At 36.9% G+C, this 15,004-nt stretch overlaps 2 protein-coding genes across 2 annotated transcripts; both read right to left on the bottom strand.

Moving 5' to 3' along the window:
• Window positions 1–10,447: 10,447 nt before the first annotated feature.
• Window positions 10,448–12,775, bottom strand: LOC145937839 (uncharacterized). Its single transcript, XM_083041205.1, has one exon. The coding sequence runs from the start codon at window positions 12,773–12,775 to the stop codon at window positions 10,448–10,450; it is 2,328 nt and encodes a 775-aa protein (XP_082897331.1).
• Window positions 12,776–12,908: 133 nt separating this feature from the next.
• LOC145937840 (uncharacterized) lies at window positions 12,909–14,952 on the bottom strand. The gene is made up of 3 exons (XM_083041206.1): window positions 14,389–14,952; window positions 13,772–14,232; window positions 12,909–13,677 (listed from the first exon to the last, which is right to left on the bottom strand). Exons 1-3 carry the CDS (start codon window positions 14,950–14,952, stop codon window positions 12,909–12,911), a joined length of 1,794 nt encoding a protein of 597 aa, XP_082897332.1.
• Window positions 14,953–15,004: the final 52 nt, after the last annotated feature.

The following is a 15,004-nucleotide window of genomic DNA, read 5'->3' on the forward strand; positions in this document are numbered from 1 at the left end:
AAATGAGAGAGGTGCCCTTTTTTGTTCCTTAAAAGTCGCCAATACTTTTTTATCCATCAAATTTTCAGATTGTCCCATTTAATTTAAAAAAGTTCAAGTTAATATCTCTAGTAGTGGCAGAGAAAACAGCTTGTAACACTTTATGTGGGACACCTTGCATATACAGGGTGTTAAAAAAGTGTCGCATACGCTCAACGTCATTTGATAGAGAATGAAAATCTAAGAAAAAATGTCTAATACTATTTTTCAATGCGATAAATAATTTCACCTTGTCTGAATTTAAAAATGAGACTTAAGGTAAATTTTATGAGGCCAAATTCGCACTTGAGCAAGCTGCTTCCCTTTAAATTAGTTTTTCGAGAAATCCTTTCCTACTTCGTGCGCTCTATCGTTTTGCTTTCTCTTGTAGCTCTGTGCTGATCACAATGATATAATTAATTGTAATCAGCAGCAAAACTATTTATCGCATCAAAAAATAGTATTAGACATTTTTTCTTAAATTTTTATTCTCTATCGAATAGTGCTGAGCGTATGGGACACTTTTTTAACACCCTGTATATATTGTATATATATATATATATATATATATATATAACATTTTTAAATAGGAAGCGTTTCAAGTTGACCAATTGTTCAAAAGTACTTTCAGGCATGGTACATTGTGCATAGTAGCAAAATTTTAAGATATTGATTTATTTTCAACGATTAATATATTTTTGCAATGGTATTATAATCACTTCTTAATATTGCCTGATTTTTTAATTAATTTGTTACATAGATTTGCTGAAAATAATAATAGCACGAAAATATTACTCTATTACTAGAATATTATTGGCCAATTGTAAACGGTTCCCTTTTAAGAAATGTAGCCTCGACATTTTGATATGATCTTTAAGAGATCTCAAGAATTTATTATTAACAAGTGGTGCATTTTTGAGATATTTTGTATATGACACCTCGTTTAATTCCTTTTTCCCATGTTTCTGAAGTATTTTATATATTTAAAATAAATTACTGAAAATAATTAAGTAGAGAATAATCGATGGTTTTTATATTTTTATATATATTTTAGTTTAATTTTTAGTTAAATATATAATTATATTTTCCAATATTATAGTTATTGAATATAATTACCCATGTATTTTTATACAGGGTGTCCGGTAATTCGCACCCCACCCGTCAGATACAGGTAGAGCAGGTTAAACCTAGTAGAAAAGTCCTCTACCATTTTGCAATATTCGCAATAATTATTGAGAAATTAATTTAAAAAGATCGGCCAATTCGCGCCTACAAGCACGTGGCGAGAAGAGACAGCCCCATGGTCTTATATAAGACCGTGGACAGCCCACTCGAGGTTCCAGCATTATCCGCTGCTCATACATGCTATTGTCTTTTGAAGATCGCTCCTCCCCGCGCCTAGCAACCGCGTAACATTATACTGTTTCTTTTCGCCGCATACTTAGTAATCATGTAAGACTGGGCTGTCTCTTTTCGCCGCGCGCTTGTAGGGCGCGCGAATTGGCCGATCTTTTTTAATTAATTTCTCATAAATTATTGGGAAAATCGCAAAATAGTAGAGGACTTTTCTACTAGGTTTAACCTGCTCTACCTGTATCTGACGGATGGGGCGCGAATTACCGGACACCCTGTATATAGAGAAATCATAAACTTTTTTCTAAACAAATAAATAAATCATTTTATTAGCACATATTACAACAATACTAATGGAATATATGTATATTAACAATTAGTGTTTATTTTTATTATTAATTAGGAACAGTGATTATTGAATATATCTTCTAATGTAGTTTTTATATAATTTTTTTATTGTGTTCAATCAAAGAAGAATATTTTGTATATTGATTTTTCTATGAATATGATTGCTTTCGCTTAATGCTAAATAACCGTTTTTATCCATTATCTGATACAATTAATTTGTCATAGAAAATGCTGCAGTGCACAATACTATCTTTTAAAATAATTTTTAAATTTTTATAAAGGCCTACTTTAATTTACTATACTTGAAATTATTTTTCTGACTTTTATATAATATTATATATATAAAACTATAAAAAAGGTATGTATGTATTTGTGTATGCACGCGTATGTGTAAAATAATTATCTTCATAAAAAAGTTCTCTTATATCATTATGACAAAATATGTATGTATGTTATATTGAAATTATGAATAAATAAAGTCTCTGTTCTTAAAAAAATATAATTATGGATTATTAATAGTTTTAAAGCTATTTTATTTTTAATTTTTATATATTATATATATTATATATTATATATTATTATATATGTATAATATTTATATACTGTTTCCATACATAACTCTTTATATATACTTTAATGTGATGAATTTACAATGAATTATACTATGCTATGTCTTTTATATTTCCAATAAACATAAATAATGCATGGAATACAATTTTCAAAATAACAATGATATATACAGAGTGTTTTCTAAGTGAGTTCAAAAAATTAAAGGGGATATTCCTTGGCTTATTTTAGGAAGAAAAGATATATATCCTATAAACCTAGCCTATAAACATGCTCTAAACTGCTTCGTTTTCAAAATACAAGGTGTAAAATTGTGAAAAATATGTAAAAAAATGTGAAAAAATTGTGAAAAATATGTAAAATTGTGAAAAATATGAAAAATATATATTCTGATGGCACATCGAACTTTGAATCTTCAAAATACTAAACAGAAAAAAGCAGGTGGCTTATTGATATACACGATTGTATTTAGTTTTTAATTTCAATTTCAACTTTTTAAATATTTTGTCTCTTATTAGATATTTATTTATATATTCAGAGTTTTAATTAAATATTTCCTGACAAATACGATTTCGCCAAATTACTGATATTAAGCTAAAAACTAGTATATATTCTGAATGAAAATAATAATTTATGTTGTAATGTAATAAACTTTTAATAAATAATTTATATCGATTATATTCGTTATTATAGTGATTAAAATGTTTGGAAACCAGGCAAATCAATAAAAAATTATTCATTTTCTGACAATAAGATGCAAAATAAGAGTTTAATTTCCATATAAATAAAATCTATTAAATTGTTTAAATTTTATTAATTTAGTTAAATCAATTAATTGTGCTATACTGGATGTCTGACGTAAGGTGTCACACCGAAAATATACAAGTAGATCTCGTTAAACTGAGTCGAAAAGTCCTATACCATTTTGCAAACAACCACGTAAAATTTCGAGATATTAATTAAAAAAGATCGACCAACGAGCGCGCGAATTACGTCGGGGCGGCCCGCCGCATGCTAGGCGCGCGTTGCCTATAGCGATACGGCACGGTACACCGCTCTAATCGATTAGAGCTAATATTCGTCCAGCCCAATATTTTTCTGTGGCACGTGATCAACAGGGAGACGTTAATCTTGGCGCGTCATTGATCCCGTTTAACGGGCGTCGTGCGCGACCGTCCGGGGGTTCCGAATTTTCCTTCACACCTCTAAACGCTCCTTCTACTTCCTCCTCCTTTATTATTAACTTGAACCCCTTATCCTTTGACAACCACACAGTCTCCCCTTTGCACATCAGGGAGAAGTGGTTTAAAAACCTTTTCTCAACAGATATTCCATTAGAAATACAGGGAGTTTTGCAACTGGGCGACAATTTTTGTTTACCAAGTAAGAATAAAGATCGAGTTCTTATGGAATTTATCAAAAGTATAGAATATAGTATCGACAGAGTGGAAGTTGGCGTTCGGCCTTTGGTTCGCCAGAGGTCGTCGGCAATTGTTAACAAGTTGGCCAGTTGCAACCCTGAAGAATCTTTGTTTGATAAGGAGCTCTCAGGCGCGTCCCTAGCAGCGAGAACGTTTATACGCGATAATCCTAATATCATTTTTACGCGAGCCGATAAGGGCAATATAACGGTCGCTTTAGAAAAGACATCTTATTTGGACAAAATGAAGGTCCTCCTTAGTGATACAAATACTTACATTAGAGTAAAGAAGGATCCCACCAGAAGAATTATCAACAGTTTGCTTACAAGGTGGAAAAACTTAGATTACATATTCGATACGACATACAGGTCGTTGAATTGTTCGGAGGGGGTACTGCCGAGAGCCTATGGGCTCCCTAAGATTCACAAGTCGGGCTGCCCCCTGCGTATCATCGTCTCCTCACTGAACACACCGCTGCACCGTCATGCGACGTTCCTCCACAAAATCATATACAAGTCGGTCCCGGCGGCGGACAGTCATGTGGAGAATAGCTTTCGACTGGTCAACAAACTCGATGGAACTTACATTGGTGACAATTGTGAACTTATTTCACTGGATGTGGTCTCTCTATTCACTAACATCCCATTGGATTTGACAGTCGACGGCATAGCCGCGAGGTGGAATTTCATAGAGAATAACTGTACGATACCGCGCGTGGAATTTTTGGGGGCAATCCGGCTTGTTCTTCATTCAACTTTTTTCACCTTTGATGGCATAATCTATCAACAAACCTTCGGAGCGCCCATGGGCTCTCCGCTGTTTCCCATAGTAGCCGATTTAACCATGCGCGATTTGGAGAGCAGGGTGATAGGAGACCTTCCTTTTGAACTCCCGATCTACGTATGCTATGTTGATGATATCGCGTTGGCCGTCCCTCCCGGGACGAGCCAGGAGATACTAAGACAGTTTAACGCGTGTCATAATAGATTACAGTTTACTTTGGAAAGGGGGGGCAATAGACTCGGTTTTTTGGATGTTACATTCATTCTAAACCGGGGATATGTTGAATTCGACTGGTACCATAAACCAACATTTTCGGGAAGATATCTAAATTATTACTCCTGTCACCCTCTGCCACAAGAGAGGCACAATATTTGGCCTAATAGATAGGGCTTTCTGGTTATCACACCCAAGATATCACCAAAAGAATCTCGAATTGGTCATTGGGGTGTTACGTGATAATGGGTATCCATTGCAACTGATTTTTGAAACATTTCACGAAAGGCTTAAGACTTTGTTTGCGAGAAATAAAAATAATAATTCAGGTGACGCTAACAGAACACCTGATACTAATTCGGCTCGCGTTGCATATTTTAATGTCCCATACATACTCAAATTGTCCGAGCGGTTTAGCCATGTGGTCCGTGATCTAGATGTAAAAATGTCCTACACAGGTTTGAATAAGTTACGCTCGTTTATCCGCGTGCATAAAGACACACTGCAGAAAGACTGGCATAATAACGTTGTATACAAAATTTCATGTCAAAATTGTAATGCCTCTTATGTCGGTCAGACCAGCAGACAGTTGAGAACACGCATTAGGGACCACAGAAATCACATAAAAAGAAACACCGCGCAAAAATCCGTGATCACGGACCACAGGCTGAATAACCACGAATTTGATTGGGATAACGTTGAGATCTTGGATGAGGAACCGTTTCTAAGAAAGAGATTTGTATCAGAGATGCTGTTTATCAGGCGCCAGATAAATGGCCTAAACCGACAAGAAGACACAGAGTGTCTAAGTCAAGCATATATATCTGTTGTGACAAATATGCCTCAAATTTCCTGAAAGACGGTCTTCGTTTAGTTGTTATCGAATTCCTTTATAGAGCCATAAATCATTTGTAACATGAAATTCCATACATTGTATGTTTGAGAGAGGGAGATAGAGAAGGGGGGAAGCGAGAGGAAAGGGGGACAGGGATAGAGGGAGAGAGACGGAGGGGGGAAAGGGAGAGAGGGGGAGAGGGGGGAGAGAGAGTGGAGAGGGAGAGGGAGAGGGAGAGAGCGAGAGGGAGAGAAATAAATTCCACACATTGGGTTTGACATTGACTTCGATAACAGGCTATGAGCCATTGTATGGCGCCTTATAAAACCCTCATTAACCTGGCACCCCCACCATAAAAAATCGGGTTCGGCTATAGTGCATAATTAAGTGCTAATTTGTTGCTAATTAATTGCCCTAAGCGCGAATTTTTTGCTCCGATCGATTAGCAGGAAAACGTAATTAAAGATGGGGGTGCTAGCTTGCCATTAAGCTAGCACCCCCACTTCCGGAAAACACTTATAGCGAATCAAAAATAAAAAAATCAATACATCAGAATTAATTGCTAATTAATTGCTCAAAGATACTGCAAACAGATTTTGAAAATTTAGAATTTTTAATTATGAACCATTATGCACCAATATGACATACTATAAGAGTAAAGTACACTAACGCAATTAATTGCTGCTATGATTTTGGTCTCAAAATGTTTCTTTAATTAAGTGCTCTTAAGATATGCAGCGTCGAATTAATTGCTCTACATTTTACTTAGAAAAATCGACTCGAAAAGGTGGCGGTGCTAGCATGCCCTCAAGAGTAAAGTACATTAACGCAATTAATTGCTGTAATAAATTTGGTCTCAAAATGTTTCCCTAATTAATTGCTGTTAAGATATGCAATTAAGATATGCAGTATCGAATTAATTGCTCCACGTTTTACTTATTGTTAGAAAAATCGACTCGAAAAGGTGGCGGTGCTAGCATGCCCTCAAGAGTAAAGTACATTAACGTAATTAATTGCTGTAATAAATTTGGTCTCAAAATGTTTCCCTAATTAATTGCTGTTAAGATATGCAGTATCGAATTAATTGCTCCACGCTTTACTTACAATAAGAAGAACAATCGGCCATTACTAATAACTAATAACTAAGAACTAGTTTCACAATTTATTGGACAAAGGAAAGTAATTCTTGCGTTTATAATTAAATATATATTTGTATATTTTGTAGTATCAGTCGTAATTGTAGAAAATATTCTATAACTTACCTTTATTTTGGAATGCCATTTTATACGTAAAAGAATTAGCCCTCTTCACACAAATGGCCACTGTGCCTTTACAAGGACGTCTATGAAACGCAGAATTGCGACACAATGGCCGCGTTCAGCAGAACAATTACTAAGTTGTCGTTTTATCAACACTGTAAGTTGATTCGTTGGTTCTAAAAGTAAGAACCAATCACGTTTGAGAACCTACTCTGCTGAACGCCTAATAAGATGACGTAATATATAGCGCCCATAAACATATTAATATAGACTACTCATAAGGTGGTGGGGAGTGTCCTCCTGAGGGAAAAAGACAGCACGAACAGTTCTGGCTTGCTGTCTTCTTCTAATGGTATACTGCGCATACTGGTGCGCAGATTACGTCCATTAGAAGAAGACAGCAAACCAGGACTGTTCGTGCCATCCTTTTCTCTTAGAGGAGGACGCCCCCATTCCCGATTCCACTGCTTCATGAGCAGTCTATATTAATATGTCTATGATAGCGCCACTCTATCTATCCGTGTATAAGAAAAGGAAAGACAGTAATTCGAAATGTCACTACTCAGCTCAGAAGGCGCTCTTATGCGCATGGGCGAAAAAGGAATTTCGACAATTGGGCGCTGCGCGGCATGTTTGCACAATTAGGCACAGTTAAATATTTTTCAGAAGATTGAATATTTTTGTTGATTTGCTAAAGCATATATTATTCAATATTATTTTTTACATTAACTATAATGTAAGCTAAACTAACAGAAATTTATGATAATTTAATTACGATCATAGACGTAACTTAACATATAATTTCATTCTGCAATTTTGTATGATTAATGTTAAATTAAAAATATAGGTAGATAGTTTTATGGAAATATTTTTAAATATATATCAGATGAGACAGGAAAGTAGTGATTTATAAAGATTGACAAAGTAAAATTTGAATAGTAAAATCTTAATAATTGTATTTGGTGTGTAGTAAATGTACTAATATTATTATTAATTTTCTACAATGATCTACTAAATTTTGATCTATATTGATTCTATATAAATTTTTTAATGAAATTTTATCTTTTCTAGTTATGTCAAATAAAATTTTATCTTTTCTAATTATGTCAAAAATAGAAAGGAAATGAAGATAGGAAAAAGAAAATGTTAATAAATTTAATTTATATAAAATTATATATTTTCTATATTTATTATATTAATTACAATAATATTAAGGACATGGTAGTTTATATAAAATAAATTTAAAAAATATATTATATATACATATATTTAATGTTTTTATAATAAATATACATAATACAAGACGTGTATTACAATATGTTATAACAATATATATGAGTATTTTTAATGAGTTTAATATGAATTACTTTAAATATCTCTTTTTAATGATACTACAAATACATTATCCGCATATTGTTATTGTTAAGAATATATTATGCATACATTAGAAATAATAGTTTCAGTTCACTCAAAGCTCACTCGAAGTTATGAGAACGCATGTTGTTTTATTCTATCTATTAAATGCATTAACAATTATTACTAGCGTTCAAATAATTTATCACAATTGCAGTTCACGCTCGCTCAAGGCTATCCGCGAACGCATATTTTATTACAATTACAGTTCACGCTCGCTCAAGGCTATCCGCGAACGCATATTTTTTATTACAATTGCAGTTCACGCTCGCTCAAGGCTATCCGCGAACGCATTTCTTTTGTCTATTAAATGCATTAACAATTATAATAGCGTTTAAATAATTTAATATTAAAAATAATACTTTTAAAAATGTTATTTGTACATGTATTAATATTTGCAAAAATTATAAATTATATCTTTATGTGTGTAATTACTTATAGTATATAACAATATGCGGACATGCGTTATAATGATTATCTAAAACTTTTTCTGCATCTTTGCAGTCGTCGTATCTTACCCACTTGTTATTTTTTCGATAACATATTGCTGTGTAATGTCCTATATCAGAATCTATAGATTGTCTAGTTTGTATCACTGGTGATTTGAAATCGACTGTGCCGATTAAGGAATACGACTGTTCCAAAAAGGATAAATTTAATTCTGTTGGAAGTTCTTCCAGTGGAATTCGCTGTTCATCTGTAATTTCTGAATATAATTCAAAAATCATAAATTGTCCTGTAAATTAAATTACATATAATTAATAAAACTAGAAATGAGAAAATATATAATAAATAGAATAGAAAAAAAAAAAAAAATTAATATATACCTATATAAAAAATAGTTGTTGTTTCAAAGCCATTACAATCTTTTTGACAGCAAGGTCGTGTTCCTTGAATAGTTATTTCACTTTCTATGCGATTAAATTCTCTTCGTTGCAATAATCCAAGTTCAACTTGAACCAATGGTAATATTTTCTCTCTGGTAGGACAACCGCAACTGCACCTCGATATTTCTTTAAATGATGGATAGTTTTTAAATAATTTTCTGCACAAAAAAGCAACTGTAACTTCACAATTAATCAATATACAGTCATTATGCAAATTTGAACTTTTAAAAATTTCGCACAATATTAGCGCACGAAGTCTGTAAGAAGATTTTTTAATTCCATGCGTTACTATATCAAGTACAAGTTTAAAAAACATATTGCTGCTTTCTTTATGTATTAAATCTTTAATATATTTTTTATCAAAATAAGCTGAAATAAAAAGCTGCAATATGCTATCAATTGCACAGGTATTAGTAAAAGAATATTTTTCATTTCCTATTTTTACAGCTTTTACCGATAAGTTACCACCATTTTTTATAATTGGTATTTTTTGAAGCTTTTCTAATAAAAAATCTTGTTCCGGATTGCCTCGTTGAAGGTATCTGCCTCTGGACGATGTTTTAGTTGTTTTAGCTGCAAGTCCTCTCCAATCTTCTATTTCTCTTGCTGCTAATATTTCATTTGCATTACCAACTGTTTCACATTTTTTGCAAATGCGTTTCTGTCCATATCCTTCTTCTCCAACTGGCGACTTCTAGAACAAGCATCAATAGCATGAACGTTTTTGTGGCAGATACAACATACATGCGCACCAGTAGGTTCGTCTCCATTAGCACACACAGGACATTCAACATTAATTTCCATATTGATATTATCAGTCTCTGGAAATTGTTCCGATATAATTGTCGGGGATCCTTCTACAATTTTTTCCGTTATCTCTCCTATTTCTATATCTTTGTCCTGAAACATTGCATTTATTAGTTTTACACGACCGCTGTTAGTGTCCTTACCAGAGGACTGGTGCTTGGCACGTATTAATCGAATGAATATGTTTTTGCTCTTAACTGTATTTATTTTAATGTCGAATACGCACTGTACAACGCTGTCCGTACACACATATGGCATGAACCTCTCGGCTACAACTGACTGACACGCCAACTATCGGGCGTTCACAAATCAATCCACACCAAATCGACGTTACACATAGAAATAGCCTAAACGCATTGCGCAAAAATAAACTAACGATGAATACAAAATAATGCATGACTATGAACATAAATCTAAAGTAAATACTGCATGCACATACCGCGCGCCTTGATACCTTATGGGTATTAACATAACAATTTTAATGAAACATCACATTCACTCAGGTGGCAAAGAACTTAAACTATGTCAAATTTCGTATGAATGTCAATTCTCTATAATACTCGCAGAAGACTCGACGGGAAGTATGCTTAATTTTACGGCCGGCCTTTTAAAAATCCCTTTTGCCGTTTTGATAATCGCAATATGATCGTCTCCAGAACAAATTTCCTGTACTCTGCCCAATGTCCATTTTAAAGGTGGCAGTCCATCCTCTCTGCATATCACCAATTGTCCAGCTTTCAGCTGCTCACCACGATTAGCCTGCCACTTGGTGCGTCGCTGCAGTTGCGAAAGATATTCGCATGACCAGCGTTTCCAGAAATGCTGGCGTATCTGCTCCAGTCGTTGCCATCTCGACAGCCGATTTATTTTAACCTGTGTTATGTCTGGTTCAGGATATGATATCAGTGAGCTGCCTACAAGAAAGTGACCTGGGAACAGATAATTTAGATCGTTAGGGTCTGATGAGAGAGCGCAAAGGGGTCTCGAGTTGAGGACTGCTTCTATTTGTGTAACAAGTGTAGAGGCTTCCTCGAACGTCAACGCTGCTTCCGATGCTACTTTGTAGAAGTGGCTTTTGAAAGATTTGACGACAGCCTCCCACAAACCGCCGAAATGTGGCGCTCGGGGAGGAATGAAGTGCCACTTTATTCCTTCGCTGGAAGTCGTATCAATAACCTTGCGTTGGTGCTCCTCCTGGGTGAACAGCTTCCTGAGATCCTCCAATTCCCGCTTAGCTCCGACGAAATTTGTGCCATTGTCTGAGAACATGTCACTCGGTCTTCCTCTGCGACTGATAAATCGCTTGAAGGCGTTGAGAAAGGCGTCTGTGGTCAAGTCCGACACGACCTCCAAGTGTGCAGCCTTCGTGGCCATACATACAAAGACTGCAACGTATGTTTTAACATGCTTGCTGTTTTTTCGTTTTCCTTCGCGGATATATATCGGTCCGCAAAAATCTACGCCTGTAGAGTTGAATGGTCTCGTGATTGTAATTCTATGCGATGGAAGGTTACCCATTATTTGTTCTGATCTCCGTGGACGAGACTTGAAACAAGTAATACATTGGCGCAATAACTTTTTAATAATGCCGCGCGCCCTGATCGGCCAATAGAGTAGTCGTACCGCAGCGAGGATTGCTTCAACTCCAGCGTGAAGATTCTTCTTGTGCTCATATTGAATGATTAACTCAGTTAATCTCGCACGACGAGGCAATAATATAGGATGTTTAGTGTCAGGCAGAAGTGTCGAATGCTTCAATCTACCGCCAACACGCAAAATATCCTCCTCATCGAGGAAAGGATTCATTGCTCTTATGCTGCTTTTATGTGAAATCTCGATACCGTTTCGCAAGGCATTCAATTCTTGAGCTGTTCGCTGTTCTTTTCGTACAAGACCTTTTCTAGTGCATTCCAGCTCTTCGACGGACAATGGATCTGACGGTCTAAAATTATGATTCCTTTTACAGATGCGTGCAAATCTTATGCACATCGCGGTGACTCGAAGAAGCTTGCTGAAATTTGAGAACTTGTCGAATGGATCAATGTCTGCTTGCGTAGGCATTGATATGATCATTGATTTATCCGTTTCGTACAGCTGACTCTCCTCCGACTCCATGATCTCCGAATGCGGCAGAATAACGATATCTTCCTGCAACCATCCAGGACCGCTCCACCACAGTTGAGAGTTGATTAATTCCTGCGGACTTATGCCTCTTGAAACTAAGTCAACTGGATTTTCCTTGGTTCCTACGTGGCTCCACATGTCGACTGCGCTCAATTCCTGTATTTCGCCGACTCGGTGAGCGACAAAAACAGGCAATTTCTTATTGGTAGCTCTGATCCAGTGGAGCACTATCGAGGAGTCGGTCCAATAGTAACATTTCTTGATGTCGAGCTCTAAGGCATGTTTGACCTTGTCCATTAATCGTGTAAGTAGTTCAGCTCCACATAACTCCAGCCTGGGAATTGAAATCGTTCTGACAGGAGCGACGCGAGATTTGGAGCAGAGTAGATGAGTTTGAACGAATCCATGCGAATCGATACTCCGTACATAGATACAAGCTCCATACGCACGCTCGCTTGCATCGCAAAATCCGTGAAGCTCGAAATGCACGTCATTACCATCATGAAATACCTTACGCCGTACTTTGAATTCGTTGAGATCCTGTATCTTCAAGACGTAATCCGTCCATTCCGTATAAATGTCCGAGGGTAATGATTCGTCCCAATCGATTTGAAGTTTCCAAAGTCTCTGAATCATAATTTTGGCAGGTAAGATCACCGGTCCCAGAAGTCCAAGGGGATCAAATATTCGAGCGATGTTAGATAAGATCGATCTTTTGGTGCAAGTGCTCGATTCTGATGCTTGCATACAGATCGTATATTGCAATACATCTCTTGAGGAGCTCCATTTGACTCCTAGTGTTTTTGAAGTTCCATCCTTATCTAGCTCTAGTAATGCGCTGACATTTGAGGACTCAATGAAATCTTTCAACAAGTCTTCGCTATTTGAGGTCCATTTTTCTGAGTTTTCTGAGTGTGAAACCTCCTCGCTCGAGCAATGCGGTTATTTGATTACGGATGATTAAAGCTTCCTCCTTTGAATTCGCTCCCGTAATTAGATCGTCGACATAAAAGTCGCGACGCGCTATCTTCGCCCCTACGGGAAACTGATCCTCTTCTAAATCCGCGAGCTGATGTATAACCTTGGTGGCTAGAAATGAAGCTGGCGCCGTTCCGTAAGTTAGCGTTAGCAACTCGTAAGTTTTGATTTCCTCTGTTGATTGATCTCGCCATAAAATGCGCTGTAGCGGGATTTGACTCTCATTTAATAGCACCTGCCTGTACATCTTGGCAATGTCTGCGGTCAGGGCGTATTTGAAGCTTCTAAATCGAAGAAGTATGCAAAATAATTCTTGCTGCAACACCGGACCAACCATTAAGGAGTCGTTCAATGATACTCCACTCGTCGTCTGACTTGATACGTCGAAAACCACCCTAAGTCTTGTGGTGGTACTCGTTTCCTTTATTACACAATGATGAGGTAAATAACAATGAGAGCCTGTATCCTGAATTGCCGCTGCGTCCGGTTTAAACTCTCTCATGTGCCGTAAGCTCAAGTATTCGTGTATGAAATCAGCATACTCTTCCTTCAGGTTAGGTTGTAGCCTCAGCTTGCGCTCCAATTTCTTGAATCTGTCGAGAGCGATGTTCTTTGACTCTCCTAGTTTCCGTAGTATCTCTGGTCTCGTTGGTGAGTTACAATGAATCGACCTTCATTATTGCGCTTGTAAGCTGTGTGAAATGTGCGTCACAAATGCGCTCTTCAGGTGTTCGCGTATTTTGTCGCTCTGCCCGCTCGATTTGCCAAAAACGCGCGAGATTCGAGTTGAGTTGATCGTTAATCGATAGATTACATATCGTGGCAATCCTTGGTCGTTCTCGCGTCACAAAGTTGCCGGAAGCGACCCATCCAAGCAGCGTCTTCTGCCAGACCGGTTGATCATTTGAGAGCTTAATTCTTCCGATGCACAATAGATCCAAGAATATTTCCGCGCCAAGTAATAATTCAACGTCAGACGAACGATTGAATTCAGGATCTGCCAACGTAATGCCGTCTGGAATCTGTAGTTCGTGAAGATTGAGATAGTTGACTGGAAGAGCTTGAGTTATTTTTTCGATTATCAGACAATCAAGCTTAGCTTGAAAACCGTTGATCCTTGATTGTAGTGTCACCTTTGCAAGTCCACGTGTTTGCGTTGATAACTCACCCACGCCGAGGATTGGTATGTTTGTAGCGTATTGTCTGATACCTAATTTCTTGACGCACTTAGAGGTGATAAAACAGGATTGAGATCCGCTATCCAGCAGCGCTCGACAAGGCTTTAGAATGCCTCCTGCATCCAGAATGTTAACTATTGTCGTCGCAAGGATTACCTGTTTATTTTAGCTGACCGCGGCATGATTTACACTTGTAGATATTACGTGATCCTTATCAGGAGGAGTGGATGTCTTCGTGACCTCGGACTCAGGCTGCTTAGTCGCCTGCTCCAAATGCAGCAATGTATTATGACGCTTATTGCATTTTCGACAAGATCCTGATCCACATTGTTTAGCCTGGTGAGCTGCAACTTTCAGACAATTCAAACATAATTTACGAGACTTCGCTTCCTTTATGCGCCGATCCACATCTAGTTCCAGATAATTAGCGCATTTGTATATAGGATGGTCTCCCTTTCCGCAATAGGCACACATGACGTTCGTGGTCGATACGTGTGCTGCTGTGCCTTTATTTTTGTCTGATTTGCCCACCTTCGCCGTATCGAGAGTGGTCCGCTGGTTACGAGATGATGCCTCAAGAGCTCTGCATCGTTGTGCAAGAAAGTCCGTCAATTGATTGAACGTAGGTATTTCTCCTCTTTTTAACGTGGTTTCCCACTCCTTACTTGTGGTCTGATCCAGCCTGCTCGTTACCATGTAAATTATGAGATCATCCCACTGATGAGTGGGCCTTTTTAGCGCCTTGAGTGCTCGTATATGCTTTAGCATATTATCTAACAACTGCCGTAACTCGAGGTGATTTTTCTTATGCAGCACGGGT

The sequence above is a fragment of the Prenolepis imparis genome, unplaced genomic scaffold (genome assembly GCF_030444845.1).
Source record: "Prenolepis imparis isolate NDT839.2.m4 unplaced genomic scaffold, iyPreImpa1.0 SCAF_6, whole genome shotgun sequence".
NCBI lineage: Eukaryota > Metazoa > Arthropoda > Insecta > Hymenoptera > Formicidae > Prenolepis > Prenolepis imparis.